The sequence below is a fragment of the Carcharodon carcharias genome, chromosome 6 (assembly GCF_017639515.1).
Source record: "Carcharodon carcharias isolate sCarCar2 chromosome 6, sCarCar2.pri, whole genome shotgun sequence".
Classification (NCBI taxonomy): Eukaryota; Metazoa; Chordata; class Chondrichthyes; order Lamniformes; family Lamnidae; genus Carcharodon; species Carcharodon carcharias.
The window spans coordinates 170,147,703-170,168,808 of NC_054472.1; the positions used below are offsets into that span (position 1 = coordinate 170,147,703).

At 43.6% G+C, this 21,106-nt stretch overlaps 1 protein-coding gene across 10 annotated transcripts in view; it reads left to right on the forward strand.

Moving 5' to 3' along the window:
- LOC121279045 (receptor-type tyrosine-protein phosphatase mu-like) overlaps nt 1-21,106 on the forward strand; it is an 873,720-nt gene that overhangs the window by 477,341 nt on the left and 375,273 nt on the right. For all 10 annotated transcript variants that reach the window (XM_041189846.1, XM_041189847.1, XM_041189849.1 and 7 more), the window contains exons 8-9: nt 5,803-6,111; nt 14,951-15,060. In XM_041189846.1, the coding sequence (XP_041045780.1) occupies nt 5,803-6,111; nt 14,951-15,060 (419 nt within the window). The remainder of the gene's footprint in view (nt 1-5,802; nt 6,112-14,950; nt 15,061-21,106) is intronic.

A 21,106-nucleotide genomic window follows, 5' to 3' on the forward strand; every position in this document is an offset into this window, starting at 1 on the left:
ATTGACAATCTCACTCAGACAGATCAAATAGGTTGCTGCTAAGACACATTTTTCTGGGGAGGCGCAGAGCATATGCCTGCCCTGCCTCTGGCTGTGCTACGTTTACCCAAGCAAGGGGTACTTAAAGCTGAAACAAAAACAGAATTACCTGGAAAAACTCAGCAGGTCTGGCAACATCGGCGGACACTGGTTGAAAACATGAACCAATTCCTTTGCTGGAAAGCCTGACTCTGATGAGCACTAGAAAGGGAATACAGTTGTTGTCTACTCTCGTGGCAATCCTCCTCTGCTGCTGTCAACCAAAAAAACAATTCGCTTTCCTTTTTCTTTTTTGTATTTCAAAATATTGTGGCTGATTATTTAAGGCAGGCAGCAAGAGGTTAGTTGTTCTGTCATTACTGCCCATTGCTCCAGGCAATTGGACAGTCATTGTTATTGGATACTGCACATTATAATTAAATTTGTGCTATGTCAGGATGAACAAATCAGCTTGTTTATTCATTTCAACACACCACAATTCCTCAAGTGTTCTAGAAAATCATGCCTTGATTCTACATATAACAGAACAGAAAAGGCAGGTTAACATGAAGGAAAGAAAATAATACTCAAAGTAATTAACTTTGAAGACTAAGCTCTACAAATGCGAGCAATAAGAACATAACTTTTAGGAACATTATGCTCAGAATCCCTTTGAATTGATCCACCTTCCTCCAAATCTCGCATTCCCTTCTCTTTCCAGAAATACATCTAACCTGTCTCTTGATTCCATCCATATTCCCTGTTTCCATTGCTTGTTCGACAACTTTGCGTATCCTATGGTTGGAAATGATTGACTTAACTTCCCTTTTTTATTCTTAGTTTATGACCTGTATTCTTTCGTATTTGAACCCTGCACCGACAGTGAAAAACTTACCGGCACCAAACTTATTAATCCTTTTCACAATCTTGAAAACTTCAGTGAGGCCACCTCCGAATTTCATTTTTTCTAAAGAAACCAAGTTATTTCTTTTTGATCTTTGCCCTTTCCATTCCGGACACCCAACATTATCTTCATTGTTTGCCTCTGTTTCTTCTCAAAGGCAATTACGTTGCTTCAAATGATTCAAAGGCCAGAACAGCTAGGATGTATTTCTGATAGGGAGGAAGGATTTAAATGAAAAATTTAGCACTGCTGGTGCAAAGCTGTGTGTGTTTGGAGCAGCTATTGGAAACTTGTTCATGGGTTGAGGGCATCCATAACATTGGCAAAGTTTATTGCCCATCCCTCACTGCACTTCAGAAGGTGGTGGTGAGCTGCCTTCTTGAACTGCTGCACTCTCTGTGGTGCAGGTACACCCACAGTGCTGTTAGAAAGGGAGTTCCAGGATATTGACCCAGCGACAGTGAAGGAATGGCCATATATTTACACGACAGGGTGGTGTGTGACCTGGAGGGATCTTGCAATTGGTAGTGTTCTCATGCATTGGTGCCCTTTGGAAGGTGCTGTCGAAGGATGCTTGCCGCAGTGCATCTTGTAGATGGTACATACTGCTGCTGTTGTGCACCAGTGGTGAATGTTAAAGCTGATGAAGGGAGTACCAATGCATGAAACAAAAACAAAAGTAGCTGGAAAAGCTCAGCAGTTCTGACAGCATCTGTGGAGAGGAATACAGTTAACGTTTCAAGTCCGTATGACTCTTCATCGTACAGACTCGCAACGTTAACTGTATTCCTCTCCACAGGTGCTGTTAGTCCTGCTGCACTTTTCCAGCAATTTTTATTTTTGTTTCAGATTTCCAGCATCTACAGTATTTTGCTTTTATCTTAGTACCAATGCATGCTTTCCCCTTCATTAATGAATGTGAAATACTCAAATGTAACTTGGATTTAAACAGTGAAAGAATACAACTTGTTTTGTTGAACACTGCCAATGCTGGATTGTCTACTGCTTCAATCAAATTATTTGCAGTGAGCAGAATAATTGTACGCATCAATTAAAATTGATTTTCAAAAAATTGTGATAAAAGTCTAAATAGATGTAATTCGCAAATTATATTTCTTCAGCAGTATGATTATTTTAATAATTGTTACAACAGTAAAGGTTTATATTTTACTTAGCCTCCAGTTTAATTCAGATGATATTTCTTACATAACTGTCACTAATTGTACAAGCAACAACAACAAGTTTACCAAAATGAAAAAGAAAGCCTTTTCTTTGTATTGTGTTTTGGGATTAATTTTTTTAAGTGATTTATCTTGAGAGGAAGATTTGGAAATGAATTCTCTTGAGCCCTAGTATTGAATGTATCTTAGAAAACAGCCAACAAAGTATTGCCTTTGTCAGTGTTTGTACGTGACATGAAAGTGCACAAAACCTTAATGCTGGTAATCTAGCGCAGCTCCCCTTGTCTAAGGAGTACAATTAGAAGTGCTCTTCTCACATAGAGTAGACCTTGCAAGGCCAAGATTTGTTCTTCTTTGGACAAATGGTCACATGCAGTATTAAACCCCACACAGTCTAGACTACTGAAAGAGCAAGTCAGTTCAACAAACTACAATACCTCTTTTTTTACGATTAATATCTCACTGAGCCATTTGGTTTACTCTCTCAATATAATTATCTTCATTCCAGCAAATGAGCACAATCTTAAACACTTCAGTGACTGACTTGTGTCCCTGTGCCTTTCAGTGGAGTTACGGGATTTTTAAAAAAAATTTCCCTTCAAATACACTTTGTCAACCTGGTCAATGAAAATGTAAAATACATTTGCACAAAGCCTGGTTGGTACATGCTTGAGTAGGACGGAGCATTGATCAAGACCATTTCATTGATGTATTCCCCTCACAAATATGTTCTTGATGCATGGTCTGTTGCAAATGATTATTGTATGTCGCTGTCACAGCAAAGAAATGATTTTGATGCCCTACAGCTGACTAACTCAAAATAAGACAAGGTTAAGATGTTTAAATTCACTTCTGCTTGCATTCTATATCTCCTCAGTTATGCAGCTGAAAGGAAAATATCTGTGTTATTTGGCATCTCTTTTTAGTTTGACTCTTCATTCTTGTAATACCAGAGTTTCAAAAATATGACTGTATATTAAATAAAGGTGTCTAAGATCAATGTCCTTCATGTCTGCAGCATTAATAAACAAAAACAATAAATCTCAAGTATGAAAATATGAAATGCTGTAATACTTTACCAGTACCGAACCTTGGTCGTTCTAGCCCAAGATCAAGTGCAGGGTAGAAAACACTGTTTATTCAGGATGTATATAAATTGAAATGTAATATAGTTAAATGATACTCACTGGGGTTGAAGTTCACACTAAACTCAATCACTCCCCCACCCCACCACAAACATTCAAAATATTGTTAGTCCTAATCCAGTTATTTGTCATCATTAGTTACTTTAGGATAACGATAAATCTTTTCCTCAATACTTTGTGCAAGACGTATTGATTTAATCATGTTGGGGTCGGGGGAAAAGCAGACAGATTGAGTCACATTTGGTTAAGGGATGACATCTCTTTTAGGTTGCTGCATTTATTACATGAGTTAGTCAATTAACTACATGATTGCTGGGCTGACTAGCTCCCAGTAAAGAGTAACATCGCATTTCATCACCTGTGTGAATCTGAGTGACAGGGGGAAGGTGGGAGTAAGTCATTGTTTAAAAATTGTCCTATACAGAGATGTATATCGAAATTAATAGCTGCAAAATTTTGGGTTTAAGCTAGTTTGCAGCAATATCTTTTTAATATACTTATGATTTCCACCTAATATTTTGTACTTAGTTTTATCCCCTTCCTTGGATTCGAAGCAGGTTCAAGGGGCTGAATGACCTACTCCTGCTCCTATTTTCTATGTTTCTATGTTTGGAGTAAAGGTGCAAGAGACACTATGAGGTTAAGCGATAATGCCTTTGGCTTGAGCGGTAGCTATCAGCCCTGAGTTCTGATCGATGTAAAGTCACCTCTGTTGAAAGCAAACATGTGGAAGTTGGAACCAGTTCTAAGGGCATCAGTTGCCACCTCCATCATTACCTCATCCAAGTGCCCGTTATTTACATGAGGTTTGACGGTGAGTGTTGGGAGAATATTCAAGTGTGGTGGCATCGCAGCCATGACAGCTCTGTTTCTTTTCCAACATGTTTGCTTTCAACAGGAGTGACTTTGCATCAATCAGAACTCGGGGCTGATAGCTACCTCTCTAGCCAAGGGCATTATTGCTTAACCTCATAGCGTCTCTTGCACCTTTACTCCAAACATAGAAACATAGAAAATAGGAGCAGGAGTAGGTCATTCGACCCTTCGAACCTGCTTCACCTTTCAATATGATCATAGCTGGTCCTCTATCTCAAAGCCATTCTCTTGCCCACTCCCCATACCCCTTGGCACCTTTAGAATCTAGAAATCTATCTATTTCCTTCTTAAATATATTCAGTGACTTGGCCTCCACAGCCTTTTGTAGTAGAGAATTCCACAGGTTCACCACCCTCTCAGTGAAGAAGTTTCTCCTCATCTCAGTCCTAAATGGCCTACCCCATATCCTGAGACTATGACCCCTTGTTTTATAGACCCCCCAGCCAGAGGAAACATCATCCTTACATTCAGTTTGTCCAGCCCTGTCAGAATTTTATATGTTTCAATGAGATACCTTCTCATTCTTCTAAACTCCAGTGAATACAGGCCTAGTCAACACAATCTCTCCTCATACGACAATTCTGCCATCCCTATACTCTTCTCCCTATACAGCTTGGCTCAAAAAACTTATGAGGAATTATGATTATTTATCAAAGAACATTACTCTATGAATGTTTAAAAATTGGCTGATGAGAATGATTTGATTAACTGTTCCACTTCCAAAGAAGAGTCATATTGGACACCAAACATTAACTATGGGCTGAATTTTGCTGTCGGTGAGCAGGGGGCGGGGCCTGCTCGCCAATGCGTAAAATGACGTGGAATGATGTCGGGTGGAAACCCCATTTAAATTTTCAGGAAGGCGGGGGCGCAGCAAAATCAGCTGCGGGCCCGCCGACCTGTCAATGGCCAATTGAGGCCATTGAAAGGATCATTGACATAATTAAAGGACCTGCCCGTCCAAACTTAAGCTTGGTGGGCAGGGCAGAAGCCCCAGCAGGGAGTAGAAAAAACATGAAACCTCATCCTCCTGCAGGATGAGGTTTCATGCAGGGTTGAAAAAAGTTTAATAAAGTTTTAGTGTAATTAATGAACATATCCCATCTCATGTGACATTGTTAAGGATTTTTTTTTTCTATTTTTCATATTTTTAAAACTGTCAGCGATCTCCCTGAGGCAGCACTCAGTCTCAGGAGATGTGCACTCTTTCGTGCGCATGCGTGAAAGAGTGCACTCACGCTTTTGGGGAATTCCCCCCCCCGACCCTGCAAAGGAAGAGCATAGGCCACACCCACGTAAAATGGGGGCGGGGCCTGCTTCTCCGTTAGGGATCAGCTCCCCGCCCGCCAGAGATTGCGTCGGGCCTGCCCATCCAGCAGACAGAAAATTCTGCCCTATGTTTCTCTCTCCACAGATGCTGCTCAACCTGCTGAGTTTTTACAACACTTTCTGTTTTTACTTCAGATCTCCAGCACCTGCAGTATTTTGTTTTTATTTTGATTACTGTTTTATTGTTTAGAAGACGAATTAAGTCTTCCAAACGTGACGGGAGGTTTTCCTCTTGCTCTCCGTTGAACAAAGTCATAAACGTGTTCCTTTTCACAGATTTACAGAGGAAACCATTCCCCAATGATGGATATTCTCAAACAGTGACAGATATTCTCTTTCTTTTTAAAAGATCCCATGCACGGACCGAGAAATATAGAAGTTGTGGAGATCAAGTCCAGACAAATCACAATCCGCTGGGAGCCATTCGGTTACAATGTGACCCGGTGCCACAGCTTCAACCTTACCGCCCAGTACCGGTATGCGGTAGGAGGCCAAGAGCATGTGGGTGAAGATGTCTGCCAGGAGACTGGGCACATTCAACCACAATATACCCTACGTGGTCTGTCACCTTACACCAATGTCAGCGTGAAACTGGTCCTGATGAACTCAGAGGGAAGAAAGGAAAGTGATGAGCTTATGATCCAGACAGATGAAGATGGTAAGTAATAAACGTTATGCATTATTTTGGAAGTTCGAGAGTCAACTGCTTTGTGGCAGCAACAGGCATATCCAAGTATTCAAAGTCGGGCATTTCGGGCTGAATTTTAACTCTACATGCCCAGTAACTTATCCTTTGATGTCTGGATTTTAAATCAACCTTAAACTGCTGTTCTGAGCAGGGGGTAAAGGCACCCTGAGGTGGGGGCAAACCTTCTTTAGATATTGGGATCCGATGTTGTTTTGGGCCCCTCGCATTATTTTAATTCTGACTTCAGCGGGGAAGACACCATGTCTTTACCAAGAGGCAAACTTAGATTAGCAGGTTCGAGGCAGATGAGGACAATGAGCATAAACAAAACCCCCGGAACCCCAGTCCCCACTCTTACTTGAGTGTCAACAGGCAGCCAAAAGCCAGGCATTTTTTGCTGTTGGCTGGCAGCCATTTTGCCCTGGCCTTTCCTTCTGAACCAAGTGGGAATCTAACTGAAACCAATGGTAGTTCCTGGCAGTTAAAATGTCCACCACGTTCTCAGGTGGGCCAAACTTTAGTTTCCTCACTGGTTTGAATCTTTGGAAGGATCTCTGTGGAGCATAAGAACAGACACTGAGCAGTTGGCCAAATGCCTTGTTTTTGTGCTGTACCTGCTGATTGACAGTTTTAAGAGGTCATTAAAGGATTAGCTGTCATTCATGTGGTTAGTGAAACATATGTTTGCGTGTTTTTACAACAAAATCACCACTTGAAGGAAGGCTTTTTTAGAAATAGAGTGTGTTTTTCAGTATGAGGTTTGAATGAGGTTAGATTGTTAGAAGTATGTTTGCTTTTAGTGTCCATTTCAAAGACATCCAGAAGGCTGCCCATAGTGGATACGTGGGGAGCACGGCTGGGGCATGAGGGATATGAGAAGCAAGGAGGCAGCATGGGGTGAGGAGGGCGTGGAGAATATGAGAGGGCATGGAGGGACCAAGGCGGTGTGCAGAGTGAGGGGTGAGAGTTTGAGGGCTATTCATCATTAAAACTGAACTGATGCATAATGAAGCTTGGTTGAGAGTCCAGGCTTCCATTAGATGGTTGAAACAGGTGCATACATGGGAAAATATTGCTTGATTAACAGTTTTTGTCCTTAGATCTATCTTGCCAATGGCTCAATGTTTATTCACACAAGATAAAGTGGTGCCAAGTGCTTATGGTTTCTGCTATTGATACTGTAAAGGCCTGGTTGATTGACAGTTTTATAGACTTGTGGTAACAGCAGTTTTTTTTTAAAGAACGTTCAGAATGGCTGTTTTTTAAGCTTTACCACAAATGCCATTATCACTATAGAGTTCATTGTGCTATGGGTTGGCATGGAGGATATGAGGGGCCTTCAAGGATGGGAGGGGACATGTGTTGGCATGTGGGCTATAAGTTAGCATAGGGGCTATAAGGAACCATGGGGATGAGTGAGAGGATCATGAGTTGGTATAGGGACTATAATGGGCCCTGGTGGTGAGTAGAGGGGCATGGGTTTGCATGGAGGGCTTGAGAGGCTTGAGAGGCTATTGGGGGTGGGCAGCAGGCATGGATTGACATGAGTTAGCATGTATGGACAAGGGGAGTAGGTGAGTGGTTGTGAGGAGTGAGGGTTAGAGGATCTAATAGTGAACAAAACTACTGGGATAAGGACCCAGAGAGCCTAGATGGGCCTTTTAAGCAGCTGTCTTGACAGTCAGCAGCCTCAGTTGCCACCTCCAATCTGTATTTGGGGTTGGTGGGCCTACAGGACGCATCTACCCCCGGTAATGGAAATGACGCCTTTCAAGACACTTTTTTCCTGAGGCGGGCACGCCAAGCCAGGATATTTCCCAGCTCCCGCACCAGCCTCTAACATGAAAATCTAGCCCAAAGAGTCAATGACTTACTGCATCCTGACTTTAATAGTCTCATGTTGTTTAATTGCCTTAATCGAATTAAATACCAAATACAATGTGACTGCACTAAGCAGGATATGTGATGGTTTTCATGGGTCCCTACAGATTTCATATATAAGTGGGAATATTCTAGTTGGCGATTTGAAAGGTAAATTAAAATGCAATTCAGGACTGGCGTACAAAAATTTTGAATGTTGTTTTACTTCTCTACAAACAATTTTCAACCCAGATCCTCTCAGCCTGCAGTATTTCTGAGCAGACATGTCAGGGCAGCAGTATATTTCACAGAGAGCCTGCACTCCTGCTCCTGCTCCTAAAAACCGTCTGTTTGTTATTAGCTCCACTGAACCCTGGTAGCAGATTTTTAAATTCTAGCCTGTCCAGAATTGAAGGAGGTGAAATAATGATCCAGTGGATTCAATAGTAACTTTTGAAAGGGAGTTGGAAAGATGCATGAAAATGAAAAAAAAAATTGCAGAGCTATCAGGAAAGAATAGGGGAGAGGGATTAATTGGATAGGTATTTGAAAGAGCCAGCACAGATACAATGGGCCAAATAGCCCCCTTTCGTGCTCTATAATTCAAGACTAAAAGGGTGAATTTTGAACAGCACCACTTCCAGAACAGAGCCTAGTTTGATGAGAGCAAGGATTGGAGAATGTACCTCTGGTGGAAGCTTTGGCAGATTCACTTCTGGTACCTGACTCTCTGATTCTGCAGGGCTTCATAAGATTTACGCAATATAGCCATGTGATGTAGGAATTCAACAACAGGAGCCACATGCAATTATAAATAACACAGCATGCTAGGATGCTTTGTGAAGGTAGTGGGGGGTGGGGGTACAGTCAGACACTGCAAGATTTTGGAAGGTGGGGCTGGGTGATGTTTGATGGGTCAGGTTTAGAGAAGGCCTTTGGTAGTTGCCAAGGAGGAAGGCAGCAGGATTTCCCATTTCCTGTATGTCTCGCAGCATGCCCTTTTGGAATTCTACCCGGAACGAACACCTGAAAAGCTTCATAGGTTTGCCATGCATAGCAAGCAGAAGAGCATTCAGCCCACAGGGAGTAATGATGAAAAGAGGGTGGGGGTGGAAATCACAGAAATACAAACAAATTACATGGGTAATGAAAGGTTCCCTGTCTCAAATGTTATGGCACCAAAATTTTGTAAGCGAGCGGAGTGGACTGTCATCATGGTTTTAGTGCCATGTTGTATTGACATATGGGCCTGTACTTGGATTTCCAAAAGGCAATTGATAAGGTGCCAGATAAAGGATTATTATGGAAAATAAAAGTCATGGTGTAAAGGGTAACATATTAGCATGGATAGAAGATTGGCTGTCTGACAGAAAACAGAGAGCAAGCATAAATGGGTCTTTCTCTGATTGGCAAGATATGATGAGTGGAGTCCCACTGGGGCCTCAACTTTTTACGATTTACATCAATGACTTAGATGAGGGGAGTGAAGGCATGGTAATTTACAGATGACGCAGGTGATGTAGATGATAGGTAGGAAAGTATGTTGTGAGGAGGACATGAGGAGGTTGCAGGATATAGGTAGGTTGAGTGAGTGGGCAAAGATCTGGCAAATGGAATTTAATGTGGGAAAATGTGAAGTTGTTCACTTTGGCGGGAAGAACTAAAAAGCAAAGTATTACTTAAATAGAGAACGGCTACATAATTCTGAGGTGTTCTAGTACATGAGTCACAAAAAGTTAGTATGCAGGTACAGCAAATAATTAAGAAGTCTAATGGAATGCTATCCTTTATTATGAGAGGGATTGGTCATAAAAGTAAGGGCGTTATGCTTCAGTTATACAGAGCATTGGTGAGACTGCGCCTCGAATACTGTGTGCAGTTTTGGTCTCCTTATTTAAGGAAGGATATAAATGCACTGGAGGTGGTTCAGAGGAGGTTTACTAGATTGATACCTGGAATGAGTGGGTTGTCTTATGAGGAAAGGCTGGACAGACTGGGCTTGTTCCACTGGAGTTTAGAAGAGTGAGGGGTGAATTGCTTGAAGTATAAAAGATCCTGAACGGCCTTGACAAGGTGGATGTTGAAAGGATGTTTCCTCTTGTGGGTGAGTCCAGAACTAGGGGGCACTGTTTTAAAATTAGGGGTTGCCATTTTAGGACAGAGATGAGGAGAAATCTTTTTTCTCTGAGGGTTGTGCGCCTTTGGAATTCTCTGTCTCAGAAGGTGGTGGAGGCGAGGTCATTGAATATTTTTAAGGCTGAGGTAGATAGATTCTTGTTAGGCAAGGGAATCAAAGGTTATCAAGGGGTAGATGGGAATGTGGAAATCGAAACACAAGAAGATCAGCCGTGATCTTATTGAATGGTGCAGCAGGCTCGAGGGGCCAAATGGTCTACTCTTGTTCCGATTTCTTATGTTCTTATGAATTTCATACTCCCCCCGCCGGCGGGTTTTTAGGTAGGGAGTTGTGGGGAGAGCGTGAAATTCAAGGAATGGGAAACCCTCTGGGTTTCCACCTGCCCCAACCTCCCAGTGATTTTACGTCAGGGCGGGCAAGGTCTTGGATGGTCTGTCCATCGTTGCCCCAGTTGAGGTCCTTAAGTTGCCCATTATTGGCCACTCAAGTGCCATTCCCCACCCAGCCTCAATTTTTAGGCTGGCAGGAGGATTTAGCTGTTGTAGGGGAAGCTCGAAAATGAGTGGGCCTCGGCCTCAGGGTGGTAAGGCGGAGTGGGGGCACCTGCATCAGAAGCCCCTTTCTGACTTCAAGCAACCCCCCCCTTTATGGTCTGGTGGCCACTGGAGCTCCCTCCTACTCCACTCCACCCCCCCCCACCTCCCAGCCTCTCCCCCGACACCCACTTTCCACACCCTGGGGCCTTCCCTACCCTCCTCGTCCTGGAACCCTGTAAGCTCAGCTCACCATCACCTTCTCAAGGGCAATTAGGGATGGACAATAAATGCTGGCCTAGTCAGCGACACCCACATCCCATAAAATGACAAGTTCCGGAACTTAGGCTCAGGCATCTTCCTGAACTTCCTCTTCTGTCCACTCCAGCTCCTGTCACTACAGGGACTAGAGAGCTGCTGGCTAATCATATTTACCAGCAGCTCTCTGAGGTGGGACTTCCTCCTGATTGAGGGGCGGAAGTCCTGCCTGCAGCTAATTGACACTCATTTGAGCATGAAATGGCTGCAGGGCAGTCAGACTCAGCGGGGACATGTTCCTGCTGACTCTACAGATGGCAGAAAGGGAAACCCCACCATCTGAAATATTCAGGTTATAAACTCAGCAGCTGATCCTGCCAAGACTTCAAGATTGTGGGGAGCCCCAAGCCTGCAGCACTAAGGGTATACCTAATTCTTCTCAAGGGTAGGGAAGCCTCATTATCCCTGAAGAGGGGTTGTTGGCTCCCTTCCCTAGTGGAACTTTTTGTTCAGCCCCCTTTATAAAGAGCACTGATTTGAAAGTAACCCCCGGCCTGGTCACAATCCCGGCCTGAAGCCCCAGGTGCATACCACTTCCTCCAAGTTGGCAGGCCAATCTCAGCAGACAGATTTTGGCTGCATCCGTGCCAAATTCCTCTGAGGATCAGGAAAGCAGGAACTGTCCACCTCTTCTTAGGTATTGTTTTAGGAGGGTAGAGACTGCAGCAAAACAGGCTGTCCTGCAATGGCTGGATGTGATGAACCTAGGCCCTTTCCCATTCCAATGTACTCCAATCGATGTCACGCCAGGACTGTGCTGGATGTTAAGTTCTCCCTCTTTAGGGGGATGACTGACACTCCTGGGCAATTCCAGGATTTCCCGCTCTCTATCCATGTATGTTATATGGAAGGAAGTTTAGATTAACTTCTGCAAACAGACACTTTGTACATAGTAATGAGTCAGCTCTTTTTGGTCCTCAGCTAATATTCAGCCATTGATAGTTGTTGATGTTTTGACAACTGAATCATTTTTCTTTGAGCAGTCTGATATAGTGGTAAATATAAAAATCATATTTACGCAGTTTTGTCATCATCAGCTACTGTTGCTGATGCCACTTCTCTATGAGACAGCTTGTCCCTGTGCACATCCCCCTGGAAATGGCCTGATTATGGTTTTAATACTGGAGGATTCTGCTTCACCTCCCACAATTGTATGACTACAGGTTTCCTAAATATCTGGTTGTGAAGGGCTTTTTACCCTGAAGTTACTTTGACCACTGCTTCCCTCCATAACAGAATCACAGAACTGTTACAGTGCACAAGGAGGCCATTCAGCCCATTGTATCTGCACCGGCTCTCTGAGCATTTTAAATTAATGCCAATCTCCAGCCTTTTCCCCGTAACCCTGCACATTGTTCCTATGTAGATAATCATCCAATGCCCTCTTGAATGCCTCAATTGAACCTGCCTCCACCACACTTCCAGGCAGTGCATTCCAAACCCTAACTACTCGCTGTGTGAAAAAGTTTTTTCTCACCTCACATTTGCTTCTTTCGCAAAACACTTTAAAACTGTGCCCTCTGGTTTTCGATCCATTTACGAGCAGGAACAGGTTCTCCCTATCTACCCTGTCCAGGCTCTTCATTATTTTGAAAACTTCTATCAAGTCTCCTCTCAGCCTTCTCCTCTCCAAGGAAAACAATCCCAACTTCTCCAATCTTTCCTCATAACTCAAGATGCTCATCCCTGGAACCATTCTCATAAACCTCTTCTGCACTGTCTCCATTGCATTCACATCCTTCCTATAGTGTGGCACCTAGAGCTGTACACAATACTCCTGCTGCAGTCTAACCAGTGTTGTATATAAGCTCATCAAAACCTCCCTGCTCTTGTATACTATGTCCCTATTAATGAAGCCGAGAATACTGTATGCTTTAGAAACAGCTCTCTCTACCTGTCCTGCCACCTTTTCATTCCTTATCAGCCAGAGGGCATGTAGATCACCAGTTCCCTTCATGACATTGCGTCTGCCAAGATCTCCTTCCAAGAAGCTACATGCAGTACATGCTCTTCCATGTAATCGCACTTGTCACCAATTATTTCTCTCTAAGACCATCTGAGCCAGAAATTATGTTTTAGGGACATCAGACCATGATGTTCCAGCTCAAGGTCACATAAACTACTGCCTTTCTCCTGCCCTTCCTTCACTCAAGAGGAATCTACAGTAAATTAAAAGGAACATTTCAACTTTAGTAATTCCTTGTAGACTCAAGATGGTGGCTTCCACTGGCAGCAATTCCCTTCTGATGTGAGTTTTGCATCACCAATTAAATTTAAATTACACTCATTGAAAGACAGACCACAGGAGGAGGCTATTGAGCCCATTGCACCTGTGCTGGCTCCTCAGTAGAGCTATCCAACTCATTTCACACCCCACTCTTTCCCCATAGCCCTGCAGATGTTATCCCTTCAAGTATTTATCCAACTGCCCTTTGAATGTTTCTACTGAGCTTGCTTCCACTTCACTTTCAGACAGTGCTTTCCAGATCACAACAACTCATCATATAAAAGGTGTTTCTGTGTGTTACCTTTGGTCCCATTTCTCCTAATCTTAAACCTGTGACCTCTGGTTACCTATCATTCTATCACTGGAAACAGTTTCTTATTATTTACTCCATCTAAACTATTCATGATTTGGACCTTGCTTTTCAAATCTCCTCATAAACCTTCTTTGATCTCCACATAACAGAAGTTCCTCATCCCTGGTATACTTTTATTCAGCCTCTTTTGCTCCATCACTAAGGCCTTGACATCCTTCCTATAGTGTGGTGCCCTGAATTGAACACAATACTCCAGCTGGGTAATGTACTGAGGAATCAATGCATTGTAATGATTTACCATGGCTTCCTTGCTTTTATATTCTCTAGCTCTATTGATAAAGCCAAGGATTCTGTCTGATTTTTTAAATTGCCTTAACTTGAAATCATAACATTTTACAGCACAAAAGGAGACATTTGGCCCATCATGTCAATATTATCCAATTTGGTCCCACAGCCCGCCTTCAACGATTTGGGTGCACACACCTCCAGGTCTTTCCACTCCCACACCCCCTTTAAAACTATAATATTTTGTTTATGTCACCTCTCCTCATTCTTCCTACCAAAATGCATCTCTCACGCTTTCCTGCATTAAATTTCATCTGCCATGTGCCTGCTAATTTCACCAGTTTGTTTATATCCTCTTGAAGTCTGTTACCATTCCCCTTTCGTGTCACCTGCAAATTTTGAAATCTTGCCCTGTATATCCAAGTCCAACCATCAATATGTATCAAAAAGAGCAGTGGCCCTAGTACCAACCTCTGGGGACAACACTCCAGCCTGAAAAACAGTCGTTCACCATTACCCTCTGATTCCTGTTCCTCAGCCAATTTTGTGCCCATCCTGCCACTAATCCTTTAATCGCATGGGCTTCCATTTTGCTAATAAGTTTATGATGTGGTATCTGATCAATTAAAATGGCTTCTGCAATTGGTCCACATCTGACTGTATCAAGAATGTCACAATGCACTGGTTCTCAATAAATACATCTGCTTCCTCCAGGTTAGAAAGAAAGAAAAAGATCAATTATTAAGAGGAACAAAAACTAGAAATGTTTATGTCCAAACCTTTCCAGGGAGAAACACAGAGTAAATTGACTTTTATCTAGCCTGAGGAAGTAGACCGTAACTCTCTTGTGACTGTCAGTCGTGAGTTGTCCAACCAGAGCCACAGTCTTCTGTACCTTTCCTTTGTAAAGGTTTGCTTCTGAAGTTCCTCAGCAGTCCACTACGCTATTAAGTATTTTGTGAATGCTAAGGTCATGAAAGTGTACTCTGCAGGTTGAGCTGTCAGTCACAATAATTGCAGATTACACACCATTACATGCCATTAGGGACGGGAAGCTGCAGCGTCCCTGTCATGTAGATAGAGAAAAACTATTGCTGTATTCTTTCTTTGACTTTTTACTTATTTCTGCCCATTAGTGCCTGGGGCAATCCCCATAGACTCAGTGCAAGGGAGCACCTTCGAGGAGAAGATATATCTGCAGTGGAAGGAGCCGATTGAAACATTTGGTATTATCACACTTTATGAGGTAAAAATATATAATATTTTATGGCTGTACAATTTTTCTGTTTCCAATTCTATATTTCACACAAAGTGAAAAACATTAGGTTTAGATGTGTTGGACTTGATTTTGCAACCTACAACCGTAACAATGTGTTTGAGATGGCCATTATGAAACAAGGTAAATATACTTATATGTTCTTTTAGTGCTGTTTCTGATTTTGAACGTGAGTTGTGCACAAGATGGACAATATCCTTCAAAAATGAATAATCTGCTGTTTCTTACTCTGAAATTTTCACCTCTTTAGAAGATGCCAACTCTTGTTGAAGATTGATTCTTTTTTTCATGGGTACTTGTGCCCCTTGGTACCTTGGCGAGTGGCCATCCTTCATGTGGGAGATTAGATAATGAGTGTTGGCAAGCTATTATCCAGAGGTAGTTAAAGTGCCACAACGGAGCCCATTCGCATCCTCCCTGACATCCACACAAATAATTTCTAGCAGGGGTCATGGGCTAATGATCAGGTACAGGAATACAGGCTGACTTTTCTTCCTATACCTACTCAAGGAAATTGTAATTCCCCACCTCCTAAGGAAGTTTGCACTCTCAATTGTTTTTGTTTAGTGAGAAATAAAATAAAGGGGGAAAAAAATAATAGGATTGCTTTCCACTCTGTTATTAACTTGTTGAAGGCATTGCTGCTTTGCCTCTATACCAAATTGGAGTAGCCTCAGGAAGTATCTAGCTTTGCAGACTGGGTGGAAATCCGGCATTATGGATCTTCATTACTCTTGCCTTGCATCACTGAGCATTGCCCCGTTCAAAACAGAGGAAAGCTCTTCAATGATTCAGAACATAGATTCCAATTTCCATCTTGTGTAAAGTGAATCTGGAAGTTTGTTAGCATTGCTGGCGAGGCTGTCTGTTTTGAATCAATGAGCCCAAATTTATCCTCACCCTATTTGAGGCCTTTACACTTAATTAGAAGCCTAAGGGGCTGTTACAGCATTAGGGTTAAAACACAGATATTCATCACCTCGCCTAACCTCTGGAATTGTCAGAGACTAGGATTACACTATTTGACAAGAACTGAAGTGAATGACCTGGCTAAAATAAAATTTATGGCCTAGAAATTCAACTAGGCCACACTCATATTTAAGAGATTAATACTGTAGGCAAGAAATGTTCACTCATTAAGAGCTAATGTTATGCTACCCAGCATGTTCCTAGAGGCAAAAAATATTGTTAAACATGGCTCAAACCTGAAACAGGTGTTAGTTCCTTCATGAATGAGGGGTTTGTCACATGTTTGAAACCCTTACTGCAAGACTAGATTGCCAAGAGGCAGCTGGGCACCGGATGCATTCAGGAAAACCAAGCCTACACACGGCACAACAGGTGTGCTTTAAAGGGACCACTGCAGGCCGCAACCAACAGGATCCGTATTTAAAATACACACACCTGAAAGAAAGCTCTGGCAAAGCACATAGGCTGCTGCTGACCAAAGCTGCTTAGCCCCACTTTTTGCTGCCGCCCTTCCTCAATATTTGCAGCCTTCCTGATCCTGACCTCTGCCCTCCTCGATTGCCACCAAACACTGCCCTCCCTTCTGAACTGATCACTCCATTTTCTGGTTGCCCTTCTTCCTGATTGACCCCTATCCTGGTTGACCACTGTCCTCTGCCCCCACTCCCATTTTTATACGAGTAAAAATAATAATTAGCCTTCTTGTCCTTTTGTAAGATTACTTCAATGTTGTGTTGGCTAAATAAGATGATGCCGGACAAGCAAAGTACAAGTTCCATCCTTTCATTTGTACTGTGCTCGCTGAACTTAGTTCATCTTGGTACTTGGTACTTGATAACGTTTCCCACCAATGAATTTTCACAGGAGGTACACAATGAGTGCAGTCGGTAGTCACATTATTTAAAAAATTTCAACAGATTTTCCTTCAGTGAATCCTTAGAGAGCATGCAGAGTAAGGTTTGTGCCTTTAATTGTTCCTGGGAAAAAGGTGTTAGGGAAAAGGTAGTAGGGTTGTTGGACTTGATGTCCCAGTCAGAAGGCTGCTGACGTTTACTCTCTTGGTTCACACTTGATGAACTACTGGAGAATATTTAACACTTAGGGAACCACAACCCAACATGAGTCAGTGCCTTCGGCTGAGAAGGAGAGGGAATTGAAAGAATAAATGAATAAATATTCTGTTGGTAATTTTATTTACCAAGTCTTGCTTTTTAGGAACATAACGCTTAATTTTATGCTCTTCGGAAGGCTGGTGGGGCATGTAAAATTGAATGCAATGCTATGGGTGCTGCGCCTGGTGCCTACCCACCTTCCCCCACCACAGTTTTACACGTGACAGGTGAGGTGCCGGGTGGTTCAACAACTCATGGGCCACTTGAGGCCCTTAAGTGGCCAATTAATGATCACTTAAGGACCTCTTCCCTCCCCCACTGCAATTTCTCCTGAGTCAGGTGGAGGCCAGTGCCAAGTGTGATACCTGGCAGCTTTTATTGCTCTAACTGGTGGAGGAGATAATACCTCCTTCAAAGGCTTCCTGACAGCAACCCCCCACCCCCATCCCCCCTTAAGGCCTTCTCCCACCCCTCTGTTTCCCTTCCTTACCTAGACTGTCCACCCCAGCACCCAACTCCCCCCTCACTCTCTCTTGCCAGGACCTGCAGCCAGCCTGGCCCCAGCAATAATCCCCACCTGTTTTGTGTCTGGCTCCATCAGCAGGCCATTTGGTTGGTCACTAGCTCTCAAAGGTGAGACTTCTTCCCCAGGTGGGGGCAGAAGTCTCGCCTCGAGCCCATCAGTGGCTCACCAACCCTTAATTGGCTGCGGTGTGGCCCGCCAGAGCTGGGCAGACTGGGCCCCAACATTTACACAGGGTTGGAGGCGAGGGTCCTGGCCGAGCATGAAATTACACCCTTAGGCAGTTACTTTTTGCACTCTTATCTATGATATATTAAAAAAATTATTAAATGTGTGAAGTTCCTTTTATTTTCCCCTGTTTATAATTGTCCCTCTTCTTACTTAAAACATAAGCTGCCAATTGGTAAACTGGCCATGCTGAAATTGCATCTACCATGAGTGAAGGCACTGCAGTGCCACCAGTGGCTGGAGGAGAAAATGACACTGTGGATATTCTAGAGATATGGGGCTGAATTATACGAGGTGCAGGATTCCCTGCCCCACCACCCCCGCACACCATCCCCCACCAGCTAAAAGAACCTGCCAAGGGAACACCAGCAACCACACAATTTAACGGCCAATTGCCCCTTCTGGATCAGGAGATCCCACCTTAAAGAACTGCCAGCCATGAGAGGTTTGCAGATCTCTCGTACTGGGCATGTGACACTGGATCATTTGGGTACTGTTGGGCTTCTTGCTGGGCGCCAAGCTGGCAGGTCCCAGTGAGGGGGCACGAGGGGCTGGCATTTGAGAGGCCATGGGGAGGGGCAACCTGTGGGAGCTAAAACTTTGAGGGGGCCCTCTGACAAGCTGGGGGCCCATTAAGAAGGGATCCCCGACCAACCATCAGCCCGTGCTGGGAAAACTCCTGGACTGGCCACTAGGGGTCCTTAAGTGAGCATTAATTGTCCACTAGGTTTCAAGTGGCCCACTAGCAAGCCGCTCCCTACTGCAGGTATAATTGCAGTGGGGGCAGGGGGCAGGAAGGCAGCAGGTAAGACACCTGATGAATTCAACGAGCAGCACACCCCCCATCCCCCCCACCCAACCGCCTGCTGCGTCCTTCACCAGCCTTCAAAACCACTCACAGTGCAGCAAAAAAATTCAACCCATGAGTTGAAATCCCGACACTGTAGCTGGGGAATTTAAGTTTAGTGAACAAATAAATTTGGAATAAAAAGCTCATGTCAGTGATGTGACCTTATAATAACTCGATTGTCATAAAAACTGGTCTGGTTCATGAATTTTCTTTAGGGAAGGAAATCTGCCATCCTTATCTATTCTGGTCTATATGTGAATCCGAACCCAAGGCATCTTGGTTTACTCTTAATTTGCTCTGTAATGGCCTAGCAAGTCCCTCAGCGATGGATAGTAAATGCTGGCCTTGTTTGTGATGAACACATCCAGTGAATAAATAAAATAAACCTCTTATCCCTACTAACCTGAAGATTGCAGCTGGCCACAGGCAGCTGAATAGTAATTGTTTAAGAATTATCCTTTGAAAATATGCTGTGCAATATATTTTATTTTATTCATTCATAGGATGTGCAATTAAAAAAAAACATCATTTATGGGATGTGGGCATCACTGCCAAAGCCAGGATTTATTTGCCCTTGAAAAGTAGTGATTTGCCTTCTTGAACCACTGCAGTTCATGTGGTATAGGTACATCCACAGTGCTGTCAGGGAGGGAGTTCCAGGATTTTGACCAAGTGACAGTGATGGAATGGCAATCTATATTTCCAAGTCAGGATGGTAAGTGGCTTGGAGGAGAACTTGCAGGTGCTGGTGTTCCCATTCATCTGCTGCCCATGTCCATCTAGACGGTAACGGTTGTGGATTTGGACGGTGCTGTCTAAGGAGCCATGGTGAGTTCCTGCTGTGCATCTTGTAGATGGTGCACACTGCTGCTACCGTGCGTCAGTGGTGGAGGGAGTGAATGTTTGTGGATGGCAATCCAATCACACGGGCTGCTTTGTCCTGGATGGTGTCAAGCTTCTTGAGTGTTGTTAGAGCTGCACCCATCCAGGCAAGTGGAGAGTATTCCAATTCTTGTGTCTTGCAGCTGGGGAGTCAGGAGATGAGTTACTTGCCACAGGATTCCTAGCCTCTGAGCTGCTCTTGTAGCTGCAGTATTTATATGGCTAGTTCAGTTCAGTTTCTGGTCAACGGTAACCCTGAGGATGTTTGATAGTCTAACAACTATGTTCAGCTCGGTCTGTAGTGGTACGACTGAGACACTCTTGGTGATGGAAATTGAAGTCCCCCACCCAGAGTACATTCTGCGCCTTGCCACCCTCAGTGCTTCCTCCTAGTGGTGTTCAACTGATTCATCAGCTGAGGGGGGGTGGTGTTATGTGGTAATCAGCAAGAGGTTTCCTTGCTGATGTTTGACCTGATGCCATGAGATGTCATGGGGTCCGGAGACGACGTTGAGGATTCCAGGGCAATTCCCTCCCGACTGTATACCACTGTGCTGCCACATCTGCTGGGTCTGTCCTGCAGTGGGGCAGGACATATCCAAGGATGGTGATAGTGATGTCTGGGACATTATTTATAAGGAAAGATCCCGTGAGAGTGACTATGTCAGGCTTGACTGGTCTGTGAGACAGCTCTCCCACTTGTGGCACAAGCCCCCAGATGTTAGTAAGGAGGAATTTGCAAGGTCACCAGGGCTGAGTTTGCCATTGTCATTTCCGATACCTAGCTCAATGCCAGGTGGTCCGTCCGGTGTCATTCCTTACTGACTTTGTAGCGGTTTGATACACCTGAGTGGCTTGCTGGGCCATTTCAGAGGGCATTTAAGAGTCAACCACATTGCTATGGGCCTGGAGTCACATGTAGGCTAGACTAGGTAAGGATGGCAGATTTTCTTCCCTAAAGGACATTAGTGAACCAGATGGGTTTTAATTCCAGATTTTTTATTGTTTAATTGATGGTTTGTTTGAATAATTCAAACCGGGGTCTGTGGCATTACCCTGGGTCTCTGGATTACAAGTCCAGTGACAGTTCCATTATGCCATTGCCTCTCCTATAATACTGGTTACACTGTATTAACGGTTGCTTGTGTAATCTGTCTATTATTTTAACAGTGGCATTGGCCCATTTAAGGTAAATGGGTTAACATTTTGTTATAATAAAGGATAGGGAATTGGATGCAAACCCACTTGCATACTCATTACTAATATCATAGAGGATGATTCGAAATCCTGAGAGGGTAATTGGCCAGGAAGAGCCTGATAGCCTGAGGAAATTGAATTAACAGATAAAGCAAAGCCGCGTGGGTTAATAGCCACATCTCTCCTGATGCTAATTCAGCTTCCTCACATTACCACACTCCTTGATGCCAATAGCTTTGATGTTACAGACTGTCA